At 36.2% G+C, this 22,096-nt stretch overlaps 3 protein-coding genes across 3 annotated transcripts; 2 read left to right on the top strand and 1 right to left on the bottom strand.

Annotated features, from left to right (window-relative positions):
* Positions 1–698: 698 nt before the first annotated feature.
* On the bottom strand, positions 699–3,414 carry LOC116298666 (uncharacterized). The gene has a single exon (XM_031707189.2). The coding sequence runs from the start codon at positions 2,991–2,993 to the stop codon at positions 1,581–1,583; it is 1,413 nt and encodes a 470-aa protein (XP_031563049.1). The 5' UTR covers positions 2,994–3,414; the 3' UTR covers positions 699–1,580.
* A 1,010-nt stretch (positions 3,415–4,424) lies between these two features.
* Positions 4,425–9,367, top strand: LOC116298688 (uncharacterized). The gene is made up of 9 exons (XM_031707218.2): positions 4,425–4,712; positions 4,948–5,092; positions 5,215–5,332; positions 5,923–6,053; positions 6,438–6,520; positions 6,947–7,061; positions 7,528–7,653; positions 7,876–8,037; positions 8,709–9,367. The coding sequence occupies exons 1-9, from the start codon at positions 4,639–4,641 to the stop codon at positions 8,829–8,831; spliced, it is 1,077 nt and encodes a 358-aa protein (XP_031563078.1). The 5' UTR covers positions 4,425–4,638; the 3' UTR covers positions 8,832–9,367.
* A 564-nt stretch (positions 9,368–9,931) lies between these two features.
* On the top strand, positions 9,932–19,167 carry LOC116298651 (uncharacterized). Its single transcript, XM_031707175.2, has 11 exons — positions 9,932–10,125; positions 11,386–11,647; positions 12,160–12,259; positions 12,579–12,690; positions 12,778–12,836; positions 13,483–14,039; positions 14,650–14,752; positions 15,171–15,213; positions 15,296–15,369; positions 16,200–16,320; positions 16,855–19,167. Exons 2-11 carry the CDS (start codon positions 11,416–11,418, stop codon positions 16,975–16,977), a joined length of 1,524 nt encoding a protein of 507 aa, XP_031563035.2. The 5' UTR covers positions 9,932–10,125; positions 11,386–11,415; the 3' UTR covers positions 16,978–19,167.
* The last annotated feature ends 2,929 nt before the right edge of the window (positions 19,168–22,096 follow it).

Below are 22,096 nucleotides of genomic sequence, written 5' to 3'. Positions count from 1 at the left end.
ATTTTTTTTATAAGCTTATATCTAAAACAATGGAAATATAAGCTAGGAAAAACCTTATGGTCTGAGTATGGTTTAATACAGAGTAGGTTGTCACTACCTAAAATAATCGCACATCAATGGTTGATATCATCAAAAGATGAACATGAGAGCTTTGTGTAATTCTTTGTTCTTATATCCTAGGGGGAAGAATAAGACTTATCAACACACTGGAGTCAATAGGCAATCATATGATTTGATTGTATAGAGTGCAAACAATATAACCGTGAAACTTTAGTAATACTAAATAGCACAATTTCAAGCAAATTCCATTGTTTTCTATTGTTTAATTAGCACTATTTTGTACTATTTAGTAATTAGTGTTTCACGGATTAATTGTTTGCACTCTATCCTTTTGACCAAGAAATTTGCGAAAAGTGTGTACACAAAAAAAATAATTAAAAGTTTTAAAAAGTGTGGCCTTTAATTAAGATGATACTATGTTAAAGATATTTCACCTATTTGAATTATTTGGATTTTAGTTGAAAATAAACACATATTAAATGGTTTCGATTGAATGCATATAACTAAAACCTAAATATTCTAAAATGTACCAAGTCAAAACTTGTCCCGATGATGCAATTTCCTGTAAATTGTTATTGACAATTCCCTATTTAAAAAGTAATTCCTAAAATAGGAAAAAAAGCCTTAAGAAACATAAATAAAGTAGATTGGTATAATTTATTTGTGCTTAAAATCAGCAAAAAGAATTTCCTTTTTTTAACATGAAGCTTCACCAATAATTAAAGATAATTGGATTTTCCCTATTTTAGTCTAACAGGGACACAATCATGTTTGAATAACAAAGATATAAATTACAGAAACAATTTACTTTTAGCAATTAATTCGTACAAACATGAAAAAGACTTTGAAACCTCCTAGGTCATAATTGATAATTGCATGGATTTTGATCATAAGCTTCTGCCTATCTACTCTATTTATGACATATAAAACTATTCCAAATGTTCACATTTACTTAGGGCCGTAAGGGAGAGTACAGTTTTTTCTGTAATTACATTTTCCTTCAGTAAATAAAGTGTATCTATCTATCTATCTACTAAATTTTTGTCTGCAAAATATTTTCTCTATAAGTTAGTTAAAACTCCCTTATTAGAAATGATACCAAATATTGCAGATTTCTTTACTTTCAGATTCTAAATTTAATATTTGTAATAGATTTTATGTACATTGAATATCAGAGATTCAAAAAATAAATATTGATTTATTTTCCAAAGCATGATTCTGAATTTTTTCATCATAATATACAATACTGTTAAAAAATGAATACATTTGGACAATCTCTGTCATTTTTTATACATATACAAGCATGGGCATTTACTGGTGCTTGGCTCAGTTCCACTATATAATGTCTCAATCAAATGAAAATCAAATATTAATCTAAAGAAATCATAAACTTACTATAAAGTTCCACAAGCTGAAATTTGTTTTCGTTATAATCAGACTTGAACTAAACACTGCATTGCATTGTTGCATTTTTTTTAAAAATGTAGCCTGCTGTAGTTGGCTTTATTATTAGAAAATTCTTATAACTGTAGGTAAGTTGCATCCATAGTCTTGACCAGCAAAGCAAATGGAACCACAGAAGACATCTGATTTGTCACCCAGTAAATAGTATCTTTCTTGAAATAAGGATCTATCTCTTCTTTAGAGCCAGCTCTACCCATCAACCTGTAAGAGTAGGGCTGGATATAAACTTGAAGAACAACTTGACCAGCTCTTCGTTCATCTGTTTCTTGATCAATGTACTTGGTGGCTGGAGAGTCCAGGTCAGCACAAATAATGGAGGGAGTAAATTTTGTGAGTGGTTTGGGCATTTCATCAGAATTCTCTGTCTGGGCTCCAAACATGGTTTCAAGCACATCTGTGATTTCATTGGCACTTAAGGACAAGAAAGCCATATTCCATGAGGTTATATTTTCGGTAAAGGTTCTCCCAGAAGACATAAATTGGAACCGACACCATCCCATTGGCATAGAGTATTCCCTTGGGGGATCCCCTTGTTTGTAAAGTGGAGTTTCAACTTCTTGACAACAGTTACTGCAGTAGCATGGGTTTAGGGCCCTTACATCAAATAGTGAGACAGGGATGTTGAGATGATTAAGAAAGCGCACACAACCCTCCTGATAATAGCATTGAGTGCTGAAGGTTTCTGCAGAAATGCTATGTTGAGGTAAGCCTGCTGTGCTTCCTTTCTTTCCAGGTTTTGGTCTTTCTTTTAGTTCTGGCTTCTTGCATTCCCTTTTGGCGTCTTTACTGCACTTCTGATGCACATTCATCCCACAAACATCACATCTCATTCCTTGGCCTTTGAGTCCCCACATAAATCCACCACAAATGTCACACCACTTGGGTTGCTTGTAGTCGTAAAGCTTGAAGGAATGAATCTTAGTTTTCTCTGCCGCTTTCTTTTCTTGCTTATCCGCCGATTGAGCTTCCTCGACATATCGAAGCATCTCCAATATATCAACTACCAAGTCTACAAGCTTGTCGTATTTCCTCTCTTTGTCTTCTTTACTTGTAGAGTACTTCCCGTTTGAATAGAATAAACGGTAGTGTTCGACTTTACCACCATAAGTTAAAGATAAACTATAATCACCAATTGCGGAAAGGCTTTCTCGGACAAGAAATCTTCCATTTGCAGGATCAACAGAGCCGCCAATGAGGAGCTCATTTACTTTTTCCCTGGAGATCTTGCCATGGAACTCTTCTTCAAAGAAATATGGCCTGTTGGGAACAGGACTCATGCAAGCAAGACGAATCGGTTCGGGAGGAGCCGAATCTTGGAGAGCAGCAAGCATTTTCTTGGGCCAGTTTTCATCGGGAGAGGGTTTTGACGAACTAAGAGCCTGAGTATCACAATAAGTGTGCTGGTCACTCGAATACTTAAGTGAATTATTGTCCGCCATATTGAGAGGGGACACACGTATGTTCAGCATTTGTAAGACTTCCAATAATAGTTCAAAGACTCTCGAGAATCAACGCTCAGTAACAAGATTAATCGATGTAGTATATTTTCTACTCAACAGGACACAAATGGAGTCCAAAGTTCCAGAGATCTAACAGTGGAGCTCTTTCAGAAGCACTCCATTTTACATATATTCATGCCGAAGTCCTTTGCGAACCAAACGGACAGTGTTGACAGAGCACGTTTCGTGGTGTGATCAAATGAGATCTACAAAACTTTTAAACACCAAGTACAGTACCTATGAAATCACCCAAAACCACTAAACAGGGTGATGGATGTCTAGTGTCCAGCGATAAATTGAGTGATTACTACACTATCTCTTACTTCAAAGCCCCACTTCCGTAGGCATTGACACAGGAAGATGACTCTTTACGAGGCCCAAATTGAACAACGGCAGAGGGGGGCGTGTTTTACTTCTACGTATTAGGATGCATAATGAGCAGCTTGTTGCAACCAATCAAAAATTAATATTTTCCCCTCAGGCGACCATTTAGAAATTTTCGGTCTTTACATGTAATATTTACATATATAAATCAGGCGTTATAAATAAATGGCTAAAAACAACTATTTCTAAGGACCGATTTCCCTCCTTTCTCGTGACATCAAATTAATTATAGTAAACTTATAGGATTTTTTTAATCTGTAAATTTCATGTGAAGCTAGCATGGATAGCGTGACGGCTTAAAGGAAGCTGGAAAGACCCAAAGGGCAAGTCAATGACTCCTTGGAGTGCATGGAAAGCCATTAGTACAAATGAATAAAAACAAAATTCAGAGTATTTAGAAGCCAAAAAGTTTTCATTTCATGAATACCATGGCAACGTTTATTTTTATTCCTATCCGTTCTCCAGGTGCCATTGAATTAACAAAAGAGTTTCTTACAATTAAAAGTTTGCTTCCTGTTAATACCCAACATTAATATGAGTAGTTTTACTGCACCACAATCATCAAAATTACTAAAACAGGTTTTTTTCTTTTTCAAATTTATGCGACTATCCAGGTGCACTGTAAGCTTCTTTGTTGGCGGAACGGTGGGTAGCCTTTAAAAAGCAATATAAATGGAAAGTTGGTAATTAAAAACAGAAAAAGTACATTTACTTTAGTTCCCATATCGTTTTATTGCTTATATATCTAAGGTTTATTAGGTTGTTGAAACGGAGTTTCAAATCATATTAAATTATTCCCTCCCCTAGGACGTGCTTTTAAAATAAGTTTCAATCTCGCAGGCAACATGAATATTTGATTGGTTGTCACTGTCATGGCTTCTCTATAAGGAACCCTTTCTTGAGCATTGTAAAAACATCTGGGAAGTGAGATGGGCAGTGCTGACTGGGGTTTTGGGTTTCCTGTGGTGCGGTGATCCGTGAGGGACGAGACGATGTTTTCCAAAAACTAAGCAACGAGTTTTTTGTGAATTTTCAAAGAAAAACTATGAATACGCTTTTGAAGCTTATTTACCAAAAAATTTGATAAATTTGATAAAATCCTTTGTATGGATTAAATTCTTCAGCTTTCAGTTCATTCTAGATTGAAACAAGCAGTTTAATTCAAACAAGCCCAATACAGTCTTTATCAGTCGTTGTTTGTTTATATAATAACTTTTACTCTGAATTAAAAATGTCGGCGGGAAGAAAAAGACTGGAAGACGCTTTGCAAGTTGGAAAAGAGATCGAAAACAGCCAAAACAACGGGTAATTTAGCTAACAAGTAGTCATAAGTGATAGAATTATTGTTATTTTTATTCGTAATTGATAGAAGTGTGAAGTTTTGAGGCCATTGTGCAGTCTTCTGATCAAGTCACGTCAAATCCATCATGTTTCAGGTTTCAACATCCTTTTTGTGACACAACTTTTGAAAAAAAATAGAATGAAAGTGTACTTTGATTGATTTAATTTGTCAGTTAAGCATCTCTCTTTGTGTCTAAAGGTCAACACCAGTTGCAGCTCATGGTCTACCAAAGGTATCATCCATCAAGGATTTGGATTTTGGAGACATTATGGGAGTGTTCAGTGTACACTTGTCACAGAATGCTCAGTTTCTGGCAGCTGGGTGTGGTAATGGTGCAGTGCAGGTAAAGAAATACAATGCTGTGTTTACAAAATGATGCACGTGTGTGTACAGAGGTAGTTTCTTGAGGCTATGTTGCCTTTTCTACATCAATCTTGTAGTCTAATTTTAAAATGATTGCTTTAGGTGTATTCTATGGAATCAGGAAAGAAGAGACGTCCACTAAAACATGGCTCACTTTATGGACTTCCTGTCACAACTGTTAAATTCCTGCCATACAAAGATGACAAGCTTATGTCAACATGTAATTATAACTCTCTTTCACTATACATCCTTGGCCATGGTTTAATGCCAAAACTCAAATATTGATTTGCTTGGTGAATAAGTTAAAGGTTTCTTTGTTAGTTTCATTGTAACTTTGACTTTGAATTTTCTTTTTGATCATTTCCTCTGTGACTATATATAATTAACAAATTTGGTCTCTATTATTTGTATGGGTTATAGGAACCATTTTGACAACCCTTTTTCACCCATACCCAGAATCATATCCTACCTTCTCACTCCCTTTATGCTGGTGCCTTATCATTAAACTTTCTGTAGGAAGGCCATGTTCATGTTTCACTGATTTTGCTCGTAATAGATCTTTTCAGCTTTAGTGTAATGCTTTCTCATTAGAGAGTCATTCTCTTGAGAATAACATTCTTTGTTTGTGTTGTATGTATACCTGTGTGTGTCTAAATTCTCATGCACAACCGTTAAACTAAGTAATGATACTCTAGGGAATGGTCTGAATAGGAAGACAAATGGTCTGAAATGGGAAAACATTTTGCCCAAGCTGAATCCAGCTATATTGTTGTTGAATGTAATCTCATGATCATTGGCTTTTATTTCTAGCATCTGATGGTACTATAACATGTTGGGATCTTAATGGTTGGTGCACTTTAAGTACTGTTGATGAGATCCAGAATGAGATTAGTGCCCTCGATTTCTCACATGATGGCAAGATATTTGCAACTGCTGGAAAAGTAGGATCAAAATTTGTATTTAGTTTCTAATTTCATTGATGATAATAAATTATTAAAATATTACTGTGATAATTATTTTAATTATGAGATCATAATTGCAAATGTGCATCACAGGAAAACAATTATTTCTCCTCCATTTCGTCTTCCCCTTTGTGCATTATGGAGAAAAAATCTTAGATTGCCTCTTTATGATTAAGCATCTAAAGTTCCTAAAAAAGTAGCAAAATCTCAAATCTTTCCTATCACCTGGAGATTCCAACCCATATGGCATTTTCAGGAGAGGAAAGGATGTTTTTGTCAGATATTTGCACACTAGTTAGCAATCATAGTTCTACTAAATATATTATATGTTAGTAATTCAGTACTTTTTCATATGGTATACAGGATCACAATGTCAGGGTGTATGATACTGAAACAATGCAGATGAAAATACTCTTTGCTGGTGCAGAGATTACTGAAAGAGCAGTGTAAGTTATTCAATTTTGAGTATGTCTACATTCAGTTAGGGTTTTCATTAAGGGTTGAGGATTGGAAAATGCTCTGGCAACTGAGCAGAATTCTCCGGCTTAAACTAACATTAATAACTTAGTACTTTATAACAATTATAAATAATAATTATTATTGTAAAATGTTCACTTGGTTGCCAGGACTCTGGCAGTTCATGAACTTATCCAGCTATTATTTCAAAACTTAATGAAAACCCTGTGCAGTACTCCTAAGATCGGTCTAATTTTAATTTTTGGCAAGTAGGGTCCTAGCCTAATGGTTGTCATGCAACACTTTACTCCCCACAAGGGACATGTTGCATGATGATCCTAAGGAGGCTAGCTATAGCAGGGTCCAAAAGCAAGGAAGGCTCAATTTTATTGTCAAGAATTTCTTGAATCTTATAGAGATTTGGATGTGGTCAAACCTGAAAGTGGACATGGAAGAAAAGTGTTTGGTTTAAAGTTTCATCCTTTTGATGATAATGTGTTTCTGACTGGTGGTTGGGATCGTTGTTTAAAGGTAAATTATGTCTCTTTTGTTTATCAAATCCCGGGGGGGTACTTTTGCCCGTTTAGGGTAGGGAAGTGCTGCTGAGCCCTCTGAACCCTGACCCTGTTCCAGAGTAAAAATTGCTGAAATTCATACCCTGTTCCAGAGCAAGATCGCTGAAAACCCTGTTCCAGAGAGGAGAGAGAGTGATTTCATGTTCCCTGTTTCAGAGCGAGCGTAATTTTATATATACCCTGTTCCAGAGTAGAATCGCTAAAAACCATACCCTGTTTGGCGACACGTACCCGTATAGCTAATATAGGGGAGTACTTCCCCCCTGGGTATCAAATGTACTTGCCAACCTGACAACTTTTAATATCTTGGGTTTAACTCGGACAGACTCTAAAATTAAAACAAGGTCTTTGCCAAGATTATAACCACCATCCTAAAAGAAATCCTGCCTGCTAATGGTACTCACAATTTTATTGATGTTCAGATATGGGATGTACGAGTTGACCAGGTGGTGCGGTCTATAAATGGGCCATACATCTGTGGTGATGGTATTGACATTTTCCAGGATGACATACTTACTGCTTCCTGGCTCAATCAAAATGCACTGCAGGTAAATTGTGTTATTCATTATTCTTGCTCTTTACTATAATGATAAAATTACCCAAGCATTCCACATGTATGTGGTCAAGATGGAGCCAAATGTCGCATACATAAGAGTACATGTGGAATGTTTGGAATTTGAAATTTGGTGTGGCAAATAAAGATTTCACTTACTCTTTGTGAGTACACATTAGGCTAGCGTGTTGTTGTTTTCTTACATTTTTTTTCTTAGGTTTGGGACTACACTAGTGGAAAATTGATAGAAGACATTCCATTTCCTTGTCATGAACATGGTGAATTCTTGTATGTCGGCCGTTTCTTGTGGAAAGAGGTCGTGATAGCAGGTGGAAGTGGTACAAATGATGTCAAGATTATTTCACGAAATCCTTACAAGGTAAATTATTTATGGTCCATATTTTTCTAATTTTTTGATGAAAGAGAAAATGTGTATTATTAGTGCATGTCAATAGGTTCAGGTATTTCTAGTTCAGTGTATTCCATTAACTACATTGCAAGGTTACACTTAATTCCTCTTATTAGTAAATTTTAATAATTAATGAATATGTAGTTCCAGAAGTTATCCATATCCCCTCCTCCCAGAGGAATTTGAAATTTCCGAGGGGTAGGGGAAGTTAGAGAAAGAAAAAATTACAGAGACTGTATGGAAGAAAATTGGAATTTTTTTGGGAAGGAAGAATGGGGACAGAGTCTTTAAAAAATTCCTCTGTGGGGGGAGGGGGGTATGGATAGTTTCTGGAACTACACAATAATAATAATAATAATAATAATAATAAGGAATTTTTATCATTTCTAACTGAAAATTAACATCTATAATATTATCAAATGTTTCTCACAAACATTAAGATACAATGCATTATTTTCCGTACGAGAGACCACACCCTCCCCCTCCCCCACCCACACCCACCCCTATCTATTAGTGGGCATGAGCCACTAGTCAACATACAGTTTAAAGGCATGGTTTGTGCATACTTTTTGAAACATTCTTTCTTAGTTCTTGGTCATAATGTCTTAATTTGCTTAATCTTAATTTCCTAAACCTTTTAGGTAATTGATTCCATTGACGATGAAGGGAAACCAATACAGGCTCTTGATGTGTTAACTGGTGCGCAACTCATTGCGCTTGGTGGAACTGGTACCCATGTCAAACTTGTTAGTTTGTCAACATAGTGTTTATACAGATTATAAGTGTTACCCTAGCCCTACAAACATATGTTATATATTTTTATTACTTGCATAACTGCCAGAAGTTGTATAAAGAAGTTGTCAAAAACAATGGCAGATCCAGGGAAAGGGTGGGGAAGGAGGTCACAACATGCTTTTCATATCAATTCAATATCTTAACCCTTGTCGTCTCACATTACGGTATCATCTGCTGACCCCCTGAACCTCTTTAAAAAATACTGGGTCTGCCCAGTGCTCTAGTTAAGGGTGTTATGGGATCTTAATACAGAGCTAGATAATATATTATTTAGTTATATGTAAATGTATTGTTCCTGATGCCACAGAATATTATATGTTTATAGAAAATTGTATTAAATGAGACTCTAATTTGTAACCTGTCCATTGCACATCCTGTAATTGATGTAATGGCTATATTAGTAAATTATTTCATCATTGTGGTAACTGGAAATGCTGAAAGCACTCCATCCATCATGCCTTTAAGCATATTTATAATAAAATGAACCTTTATACACCATGTTTAATTTGTGTCTTTCGTTTTTGTTTTTAATTTATTTTTGATAACATAAATAATTAATTTTATGGATAAAAATAAACTGATCTGATCATAAATAAAGCAGCAATTATAAAAGAATAATAGATGCAAAAATTTGAAAAGGAAAATACCTTTATTACCTTTAAGCATATTTATGATAAAATGAACCTTTATACACCATAATTGTGTCTTTCGTTTTTGTTTTTAATTTATTTTTGATAACATAAATGATTAATTTTATGGATAAAAATAAACTGATCTGATCATAAATAAAGCAGCAATTATAAAAGAATAATAGATGCAAAAATTTGAAAAGGAAAATACGGAAAAACATGATTAATACCATGACCACAACTAGAGTATCCGCTTTTCTTAAAAAAATTGTTCTCGTGTTTTTTGCTTGTCTAAGGATTACGAGCTTCAGTAGGCCAAGCAATATATTTAACATTATTTATAAGCTTTGTTTTGTTTGTATGGTCACTTGGCCACTTGTTATTTCCGGTGTGGTGACCCGACGTCATCGCGAATTAGTTTCTGGTCGGCACACCTACTTCGGTGTAAGTTCGGAGTAAGTTCGGATAAAGGTCCTTAGGATTCTAGGAATTACGGAAGAGAATACCTACAGAGAATTTCAGCGATTGTGCGGTATAACGCAATGATTAAAGCTATAACGAGGTGCTGGAGAAAGGAATAGTTATTTTTGATAGATTTCAAAGAATATATGTCGTAGAGCTTGGACAACTTCAGGTAAGCTTGATTGCTCTTGATCAATCGATAGACGCGGGTTCAAAGTTTTGAAAACACATATTTACTGCCCTATCTTGCACATACCAAGAAACGGATATCTTAAAAAATTTCCCTGCAGGTAATCAAAGCTTATCCATTTACGATAACTTCTGTATACTAATATTCTGTGCTTATAAGTCGAGATAACTGTAATTACTAGAAAAGACATCCGCTCGCTGGAAGTATTTCACAATAGATTTCTGTCTGCATATTTCTGTTTCGACAAAGTGTTTTATTGATATAAGTGGCTTGTTTGATTCTTAGAAACGGTTTCAAAAGGAAGTTTTATATGGCTGATCATATCTTATTTATTATCTTTAAAACAATTATAATCGTATATTATTTCTTTTGATGGTTTATAAATTTCGAATCGTTTCAGCACCGTTTCATTCGTATCATTTACGTCATACATGTCACTTTGTGATTGTACTAGTAATGTGATATCCAGGCTGTCACGGAACATTATTTTTGATTACCTTTATAACCTTTATTTTCTTAATGATTTATGTTGACGTTAGATAGAGAATTAACTCTTCTAAAACTTTGCCATATGCCTCCACTAAATGTTTGGTAAGGTATAGTCTTCACTTTCTTACCGAAACAGCCATGTAAATGAACTTGAGCTGTATGGAATTCCAGATTTTGTCAGCTATTTTAAATGTTTGTTGTTGTTTTTGAAAAAAAGATTTTGTCAGCTTACTTTGAAACGCGCGAAAAAATAATCCAGGTAATTCTCAAATGAAAAAAACAAAAAACAAAAACAAAACAAAAAAGCACTGGGTTCTTAACGAGTAATTAGTAGCACTAGAATATTTTTCTAGTCAAAACGAAAATGTTACATAAATATTTCATATTTGTTCTTGCAGGAACTTTTATTTTTAGATAGTCGTGAAAGCTTTTTCAAAACAACAGAAATATTTCAATATTTCCTGAAAAAACTATTTATTATTATTTTTTTTTAGAAAATTGCAGCCTCAGTATTGGATCTTGTAAAAATCATAATTGGGGCAAAATTGAGAAAAGGGGGGGTTTTGAATTTTTAGTGGCCCTGCAAAGCGTGGTCTGGGCACACTAAATAATGGGGTTAATGGATAATGGATTTCTCCTATTTTCGCATCCATCTCACCCAACCCCCTCCCCCAATAAATAATGAATGGCCCTTAATAAAAAGCCAAAATTAAGGGCTTATTTAATATCTAAAATTACTTTGTAATTTTGCAGATTCGACTTAGTTAAGAGGTCTACCAGGAAATGTCCATAAATTCTAGTTCATGGAGAGGAAGCTCTTTACCTCCCTTCCATCCAAGAAACAGAATGGATTCTAACCTGAGTGAGAACAGAGGGCGATCTCTGACAGATGTATCGAGTGTATTAGCACCAAAGTATCCTGAGCCATTTCTCTCGATTCCTGCTCAAGTTTTAGTTCAGGATAACTGCCGTGTCCATTGTGGTATGGTCAGAAAGGAAAACAGATTTAATAAATGTAAGTCATTATGAGTGTTATGCAGGTGTAGATTGCTGTTGCCAATATGTCAGACTTGATCTAAAGAGGTTTGACGGAGGCTGGAAAACTTGACAACCCTCACAGAAAACCTGAAACAAGCAGGGAGAGACCCAAAAATTACATTCACACCTGATGCCAAGTACAGTAATGTTGGGGATGGGGAGAGGGGCTGACCATTGCAGGGAAGGGGGAGGGCTATTAGATGTCAGATTTGTGGAAAATTGTGAGATGAGAGTTCAAAAGCCAAGAACCCCTACCTTTTACTGATAAAGGATATCCTATAATAATAATGAAGACGACGATGGTGGTGGTGGTGGTGGTGGTGGTAGCGATAATGATGGTGATGATGATGGTGATGGTCGTGGTGGTGGTCGTGGCGATGATGATATATGGTGATGAGAATGGTGATGATGACAGTGGTGGTGATGATGATGATAATAATAACAATGTTAATGAGACCTCATGTTAATTTTGGTCTATATATATCTTAGGGCAAGATCGGTACTTGGTTTTGCACAAAGGCTGCTTGTATTACTACAAAGATTCCATGGACAAAACTGCTCAGGGACAATTCTCTTTGAGTGGATACAGGTACAAACTAATAGAAATCATTTAGAAACAAACAATTTATTTATAAATTATTATTCTATCATAACCTTACTATATGTAGACTTGCATAAGTTTAAAACTGTGTTTTACTATTAAACTACAACAAGAACTGCATAACATCTTGGAAAATATACCAGACTAGTATATGCATACTGAGACGTGAAAAGTTAGCAAATATTAATAGAAAAGAGAATTATAGCCCTCCTAGTTTCTAACTCTTTAAGGTCCCTGAACTACTTTTGCAGTGATGACTAAGTGAATCTGATAGTTGCATCTTATACAATGTTTTTTCCTGATACAGACTCTCTACAGCTCCTGAGAAGACAAAATATCAATGGACATTTAAGCTGACACACATCCAGCCTGAGAAAAGAAAGTACTTTTTCTCCGCACACTCTGAGAAAGAGCTTACAGTAAGACATTTAACAAATTGTGTATTATTTAAGTCTGCACTTATATATGTTCAATTATCGATTGAATTCTTACACTGACTTTTGCAGGAATGGCTTGACAAAATTGCTGAAGATGTGAAGGAATATTGCGAAGCCGTAGGAACAAAGTATGCTTGTTTGGTTTTTCTACTGGATTCTTGATATGTATTATTTTGATTGTCTTTTTTTTTTAATATGTCAGCATTTAAAAACAGGTTTTTTTTTCTCATTTCGGTATAATTATCTTTCAAATTTCCCTTTCACTTCCTTTCTTTTCTTCTTCTATTCACTAATATGCAGTCTATAATGCATGGGTTGGGGGGTTCAGAACCCCCTGTCATTCCTAAGGTTTAATACACCAGTTTCACATTCGATGCATACCACTGTTTTTGAAGACCACAGACTCATTTGTACAGGCTTATTGCCTTGTCTATAAGTCAGCTATTCACTAGATACCATTAAAAGTCCATGGGATTTCAAAACTATGGTATTTTAGAACTTGCACTTTCTTTACATTACAGTTGACTTTTGCAAATGATTTGCTCTTAAGAGAGGCTATAAAGCCTGTACAAATGAGTCTGTAGTCATAAAACACAGCTGAACTATTGATTGCTTTATTTTAGAATTTATTTTTGCCACAAGATTGAAGTAAATTTTTGTTTAAAGTTTACATTCCTGGATCTGCCCTTGGTTTCGATTCCATAGTCTATACTTGTTGTTTTGGTGAAAAGCTTGTCAGTGATGATAACACTTTTATTTTTAATGTGTTGGCAGGCCTGGATACTCCTCCGAACCACTCCAAGAGAGTTACAATAGCAGTGGCAGTGGTGGCAGTTGCAGTAGCATCGCAAGTGGTGGTGAGGATTATGACTATCCACTGGTAGATCCCCCAAACTTTAACCAAATTAGAGAACAAATGAGACAAAACTCGCAGATTGCCAGGGATTTAGCAGGGAATTCTTCTGAGAGTGACCCAACATACTGCCCCCCTCCTCCAGAATTTCTTCAAAATTTAAATTCTAGTATTGCATCAGTTACCTCGAGGACTGTCACTGAACACAAAAATGTTACTATCATTACTGGAGGGAAAGCTTCAGTTGATGTTTCAACAATTCTAAAACGAAAAGACACAATCCGAGAGGGTGAACCGCTACCTCCTACGCCTCCAAAACCAGCACCACGAGTAAGAACATTACCAAGTAGAACGCCTGTAAGTTGTACTTCAGAGGTTCGCCTAGATGAACGTCCTCAAGTGCCACCAAGGCCTACACCACCTAAACCCTTACCACGACCGCCTACAGCTGGAGTAGGACCTTTGCCAGTATCTTCAGGTAATTATGTACAGGTAGCCCAACCTCTGTTTGTGTGTGCCACCTGTTATGAAATCAAAATGTCATTGTTTACTGTCGCACCCGTTAGAGTGAACCGGAGGGGAGATGGGCTCCGAGTTTGAGACCAACCTAAAACCATTTTCTCAAATGATATGTTCCTTTTTCATGAAGCTAGGGTGACCCTTGTGCTAGTGATAGATGCTTGTTGTATTTTCCCAAGGTAGCTCAATCTAAATATAATGCTTTTGTCACTCATGGGTGGACAGAGAAATGCCTAACAGATTTTGCAACACAATTGATAAGGCAACCAGATAGATCAAAATAGAGTTTAGAAGTTGATTTTTGTGGAAGGAGGAATAACCAGTGAACCCGGAGAATAAACCCTCAAAGTACAGGAGAGAACCAACAAGCAACAACACTGGCAAGACTTTACCCGGGTCGCATTGGTGAGATGCAGTGTAATAGCAGTGCATGCCACCAATGCTTCCCTAACGTGTGAATAGGGTCACCCTATTTTCCAGCAGGCGTTGTTGCAAATGTATAATTATTAAGTCTAAACATTGTTAAAGTCAGCTATAGATTCTTATCATTATTTGGATTTCTTTGTTAGCCACTTTATCTGAAGAATTTGATTATGAAAGTGATTACCTACCTATCATTGCAAATGATGATGATCAACCCATGCCGCAGCCCAATAGAACGATGTTAGAAAGGTAATAATGCACATGTACAATTCACAATGTAACATCACATCCAATACTCTATTTTACAGTTCTCTTCAGTTCCCTTAAGTGAATTATAGTTTCAAAAAAGCATCGTATAACTATTATATACAAGTGACAAGTGGGATATTCCATGGTATACCATGAGAAAGCATTGTATAACTATTATATACAAGTGACAAGTGGGATATTCCATAACTATCTTATTCCACATCATAGGAAATAATCTCTTCTGTGAAAAAAAGAATTGGATTCTAATCATTTACTACTCTCTATCGTTGGTATATGGCATAGAATAACTTTATTTTGTGAAGCAGTAAAAGTTAAAATGATATTGCTAGTGTGGGGTTGTGCTCCTGATAACATATATGCTAGATGTAGTTACCAAGGTTACCATGTTCCATTTCAGGATGCGACCCGAAGGAAACAGTTTTAAAGAAAGATTCACCGAGGTAAATTTTAAAGTAGATTTTAAAGATGACAAAAGGTATGATATATGAAAAATTAAAAATTGGTATATTTTAATTTTAACAGACTGCACCGTGTTTAGCTGAACTGCTGCCAGACTCTGCCTACAGAACTGATTATGATAAGACTGACGCCATCCCGTAAGTTAACACGAGCTTGTTACTAAAGAATATGCGCAATACTCATAGTATGTGCCTTACTAAGGAATGCACATAATGCTCGTAGTATGTACCATACTAAATAATGCGCGCAATACTCGTATTATGTACCAGACTAAAGAATGCGCGCAATACTCGTAGCATGAGCCATACTAAAGAATGCGCGCAATACTCGTAGTATGAGCCATACTAAAGAATGCGCGCAATACTCGTATTATGTACCATACTAAAGAATGCGCGCAATACTTGTAGTATGTATCATATTGAAGAATGCGCGCAATACTCGTAGTATGTATCATATTGAAGAAAGCGTGCAATACTCGTATTATGTACCATACTAAAGAATGCGCGCAATACTTGTAGTATGTATCATATTGAAGAATGCGTGCAATACTCGTATTATGTACCATACTAAAGAATGCGCGCAATACTTGTAGTATGTATCATATTGAAGAATGCACGCAATACTTGTAGTATGTATTATATTGAAGAAAGCGCGCAATACTTGTAGTATGTATCATATTGAAGAATGCGCGCAATACTTGTAGTATGTATCATATTGAAGAATGCGCGCAATACTTGTAGTATGTATCATATTGAAGAATGCGTGCAATGCTTGTAGTATGTATCATATTGAAGAATGCGCGCAATACTTGTAGTATGTTTCATATTGAAGAAAGCATGCAATACTCGTATTATGTACCATACTAAAGAATGCGTGCAATACTCGTAGCATGTACCATATTGAAGAAAGCGCAGTATGTACCTGTAGTATCTGTAATTCTAAGTTTTTCTCTTTTTCGTAATACCAGGTTGTTACTTGGTAAGGAAGGAGTGTATATGATTCACAGCAGTACACGTGCAGAAACCAAGAAAGCGCTATCTGTATGCGTGGGGGACAAAGTCAAACATTTTATTTTGTTCAGGAATAAGGTGAGAATCTCTTGGGTTTGATGATTCGGATTGATTCACCTTTTGATTTAATCATTCTTTGACTTAAAAACACTTTTTTTTCATCCAACTTCACTCATTCATTGATATCTTTTTCAATCCATCCATCCACCCACCTACCTATCCATCCATTCATCCATCCATCCATCCATTCCATCCATTCCATCCATTCCATCCCTCCCTCCGTCCCTCCGTCCCTCCGTCCCTCCGTCCGTCCGTCCAACCATCCATTCATCCATCCATAGTCTCATTCATCTCATATATATGTATACATACTTCATTCATTTCATTCGTTATTTCATTTCTTTAGTCATTCAGTTACTCGTTCACTTATCCATCCTTCCATTATATTTTCTATGCATCCGTCATACATACATGCTTCATTCGCCCACTCATTCAATCAATCTTCCTTCCATCCATCCAGACATACATCACTTGGTACGTCCACACCGAGTTCATTATTGCAATCTCATTGAGATCGATAAATTCAAAACTCTTTTCTGTTTTCTCCATCAGGAAGGTTACGCGTTGGACCCTTACGGACCTCGATTCAAAAACAAACGAAACCTCTTGGACTATTACCATGAGAATTCGCTGCCCAACCAGGACAGCAGTAGGTTAAAACAACCATACAAGTGAATCAGCCAATCCTGAAGAACATCTATTCGACTATTCAGAAGTAATCTTGATATCAATTTAACCAATCAAGTCTTATCAAAATCATTCCAGCAATTAAGTCACCCTATTCAACCAACCATCATGAACACCTAATTATTTCATTCATTTAAACCAATCAAATGGCTTTTTATATTTAGCCAATCAAATTCCCTTCTACATCCAATCACAATCAAGCTGACTAGATTTCTCCATTAGACCCTTCTCTGCTAGCAGAGTCTCCCTCCCTCGCTGCCAAGAATCAAGGAGAGTTTGCTAGCAGCTATATTACTTGTCACATGTCATTACTATATCGACATGTAACGAATTGGAGATTTTGATGACTTGAAATCTTCCATCAAACTAATTAGAATAAAAATCCCCCGAATTATTAAGGAGAATGTCTCTGATGTCTGTAATGACATTTACTTATCAAGTAATTCTCTGTTTTGACGTAACGCCAATTAAGGTTGTTAAGAATAGTTTTCCGACTCAGATTAGTAGGGGGCGCGTGTCATCGATTATAACACGTTTTATAATACACTCTACAATATAGCTCGTTTCTGATTGGACAAGAGGAGTACAATTAAATCCCAAATTGTACTCTGTAGAGTCCCAATTAAGTTGCTCAATTTTTTTGAGTGTATTATAAACAGAAAAACGCACAATCTTCTCGTTCAATTCGGAATTAATAGATACTCTTGATGCTTTGAAAGTTCTCAAATTAGACTCGCCTAAAGCTCGTCCAATTTTTTAAACTTTCAAAACATCACTCGTGCCTATAAATTCCGAATTGTACTCGAGATCGTGCGATTTCCTATTCTAATTTCATTAATTCTCAGAGATTAAACCTGTCTTTTTGTAAGGTCAGCCTTATGAAAATTGCCACTCTATGATGTGGAAAAGAAATTATCGCGGTATTCTGCTTACTGTGGTTTTCAATGTTCTACGAACTCAGACATTCCAATAGTCTCCCTCGCATCCGTTTTTAGTGTCGGTCGTCACGCAACGTTGTGGGGAGGGAGCGTTGCGTGACGACCGACACTAAAAACGGATGCGAGGGAGACTAACATTCCAACGGTTGTTGTGAAATTGTTTTTTTACTGCTGCCAGTCAAGTACATAAAAGGTACCAACTGATTATTTTTGATTGACGGCAGCGAAAAACCAAATTTCAGGGTGCAGCTTGCAACTACCGAGTTTGAAGAATACGGGAAAACCGCAGAAAAAATCGGGTCCTTTTTGCTACGATAATCACCAAGTCTTTCATCTTCTTATCTTGAAGATATAAGAGTTGGTTTTATAGCTAGGGATTACTCTAGATTCATGTATATAACATTTTTATAAGATATTTTGAAGGATATTGTTAAATATGTATTTTGTATAAAGTGGCAAGATGGCGGTTTAATAATCAAATGGCTTCCTCTTTGAATCGATGGTAAAGCGAAATGCATCGTTTATAGTCCAATCCTGATGATTAAAGACCGCTCATTAGCATATTCTGCCTCTTACTCATACAAAATGTCCTAAATCAGGGATAGCAGTACAGGTACCTTTTAATATCTTTCTTGGAGAGTAGGCCCAATAGTCCCCTTCACAGTTCCCTGCGCCATTTTGAAAGGTAGCCATGCCTTTGCATCGAAGCGAGATGAACGGTGGCTTGGCAACGATAGAGACCTTTTTTAACACCTTGGACAATTATTCACTCTATCGCGTCGATGCAAAGACACGACTACCTTTCAAGATGGCGCAGGGAACTGTGAAAGGGACTATTGGAACGATGTTGTAGCCAACTCAACTTGTCAAGTCAGGGTCGTACCTTGCGGAAGCACCACGTATCCTTCATTGCGCATGCTTGAAAGTTTCTGCAAACATATTCAAAGATACTAAGATAATGCTAAGATATTGAAATGACTATTATTATTGGATAATATTACGAAAAGGAAGTATATTTTTGTAGTATAGTTTTATAGAGATCAGATAAAAAGAAATTGAAATTGGGATGTGTGATTATGTGAATAGGAGGAATGGGAGGAATGGGAGAAATGGGAAACGTAGTTCAATTCTTGGGATCAAAATATATTTAATAGAATAGTTAGAATAAGATATTTAGATTATAAAAAGCCTTGTACATATGATGAAATATTGACCCAATAAAAGAGAAGTTTATATTAAACAGTGTTGTTACGGGTATAAGAAGAAGAATAGTATAACAAAGATGATGGAAGCGTGTAGTAAAAGAGGAACACTGAAAAGTCGCCTTCACATTTCCCTGCGCCATCTCGAAAGGTAGCCGTACCTTTGCATCGAAGCGAGACGAACGGCGAGCTTCGATGATATAGACCTTTTTGTAATTATTTGTTCTATACGGCGGTACATTGATAAACCCCTTTAACCAATAAGTACGTTTCCTTAAAAATTTCAAAACCACCTGCTCGATACTACTCCCTACCCACCCCACCCTCTCTAAATACTATTCTTCCCAGTAGACCGAGGCAGTTGTGATTTTTTAAATCGCCTTCGTAGCGTCTGTTATGTTATCCAGAAGTATATTTCAATTCGACCACGTGATACCAATGTACCACGAGGACATGTTTTTTACACCACGTGATTTCAGTCAAGTTTTTATCACGTGGTGTAAAAAACAATTACCTCGGTCTACTGGGAAGAGTAGTACACCTGCTCGAATCTACTCCCTACCCACTCCACCCTCTCTAAATACACCTGCTCGCAACTACACTCCCTACCCACCCCACCCTCTTTAAGTTTGTTAATTGGTCTTGACAGATTGACAGCTGAATTATTATTGGTATTGCTTCACTAGTGACTTGGGAAAACGCCTAATCTAAAACAAAAAAGCGTACTACATGTAGTTGTTTTGCTCATACTAACTTATCTGTTTTGTACATTGATCAATGCTAAACGAGTCCACCAAAAACAAAAAGACAAAAGCTAGAGAAAAAACGAATTTTAAGGCCATCTAAATTAATTAATTAACTACAATCTCGTACCCAGAGCCTTCATTTCTTCCTGAACTGATTAAGATTATTGGATTAACCGATCAAGAAGAAAGAAAAAAAGACCGCCTGCACACCATGGAAAAAACGCCGACAACAGCAGGTCATTTTCACGGGAGAACTCTAAATAAAAACAAAACAAAAAAAACCACACGAGTACCTAGGCGCATCATCGACTCCAAGTTTAGAATCGCAGCAGGAAAAGTGGTCAAGTGGCGCTGCCAATATTAAGCTCGTTTTTTGTACATCCGTTGGTAACCAACTCATAAATTAGTCCAGTCAGTTGATCACACCTGAACCACGGAATAACGTCCTTATTGCTACCACTACTTAATATCAAATCCGCTCAGTACGTTTAACCACAATGTAGAAAAGAAAGAAAACATTTCCGTAGTACCTTAACAAGAACTTAATGTTAAAGCTATTTGTTCCGCCCACAGTTTTGTAAGAACCGACATATTATAGTACTTGAAATCCAAGATTAATATTGATTAGGTTTGACTATCTTATTAGAATTACGGCTAAAAACACCTCGGTTAATCGGATTTTCTTGTTGAGAAGCTGAAGCTAATTGTAAACAGTAATTTAAAGCAGTATTACGGAAGTTTTATGTAGAGTCCATCGATGATTCGTACATCAGTCGAAAGGATTTTGCTGCTATAGAAGAATAAAAAGAGTAGTACGCGGTCATTACAACAGGTATGTGAAGATTTGACCAAGGATAAACTTAAGATAACTAAATGATCCAATTTTTTCCGGGTTTAGAAAAACTGATATTCCATGCGCTACATTAGCTCAACCAGTGTTATTTTCATTAAGTCACTGGCGTTAAAAGTGTCTTTGTTTTCGCCTGGAAGTTTTATGGTTTGTTTGGAACTGACGGTGATGTATTGCGATTGAGGTATTTAATCTTTTCTAATACACAGAAACTCGGTAAAACACATGTTGGCAAGAAGCGGTTGGAAATTGAGAGTTTGTATGCATTACGCAATATTCGTCAAATTTATTTATACATTTTTTGTTTTGAATCTCTTTCTTTTTTTTTTTTTTTTTTTTTTTGCTTTGGGCTAAATGTTACGGCATCACTTATATAGAGAGAAAGACAGACAGACAGACAAAAAGAGCGAAAGAGAGAGAAAGCTATGTTAACGCCAACCTACTTTCAACTACAGCACACTGTACTGTAGGTAAATCAAATCTGCCCAAAACACTGAAAAACGCGACGATTTTAGCGCCAAAATTAGGCCAATTTTACCAGCAACCGGTATTAACTGATTCTTAGCGCCTTTACTTCGAGTGTACATCGAAATATTTGCCTAATATCATATCAAGTGTCGTCCTCTAGCCTTTCTTAAATTTCTTACCGATTAATTTAGTTGTCAAGTGATTCTCTAGCTTGAAGTATCCTACAAGTATTTATCTAGTAATTCTTGTCACACACGATGCACTCACTTATAAATCTTTTATACACGGGGTTCTTTTTTGCCTATCTTTAAGTGATAGCAATTCTACGTATGAAAGATCATCATGCTCTATATCCATGACATTTTTCACTATATAAAGGTACTTTTAGGTATACAATTTGGTAAGAAAACTAGTTGTAAAAGAAGTTTCGCTGTGATGTCGACAACATCATCATGTCTAATGAAAACTGCAAACTCTACTATATGTAAATTTTTTAGTTACACTAATAAGCAATTTTACTAGACTTCACTAAAGGCCCCTCGATGAGCGTGAACTTCTCTCAAGGCTCTCTACCCGAGTGCGCAGCCTCCGAGGCTTATTTAACAAGCTTCAATTATCCTTAAGCTTTTGTTGCCGGCTATCAATACAGGCTCATCTCAATGCTCATGAAACTTTATTTCAAGATAATTGAATTACACAACCTTAAGGCTGATCGAAGTCAGGGCACGTCTTATTCGCAAATCAAATTGAAATCTACCGTATTAGGTTTTTCGGAGCGAGAAAAATGCGGTGAATCCGTGGCCATGGAGAAATGCTCTCAATTCAATGGAGACCTAAAAAGCTCTGCCAACATGTGACGCCGAGGCCAGAACTCGAACCCGACAGTCCAGAGGTTAGAGAGAG

Source organism: Actinia tenebrosa, unplaced genomic scaffold (genome assembly GCF_029948245.1).
Source record: "Actinia tenebrosa isolate PJP-AT-01 unplaced genomic scaffold, QUT_ActTen_1.0 PGA_scaffold12__29_contigs__length_12842862, whole genome shotgun sequence".
NCBI lineage: Eukaryota > Metazoa > Cnidaria > Anthozoa > Actiniaria > Actiniidae > Actinia > Actinia tenebrosa.
The sequence above is the reverse complement of the archived record's forward strand: the minus strand, read 5'-3'. Positions and strand labels throughout refer to the sequence as shown.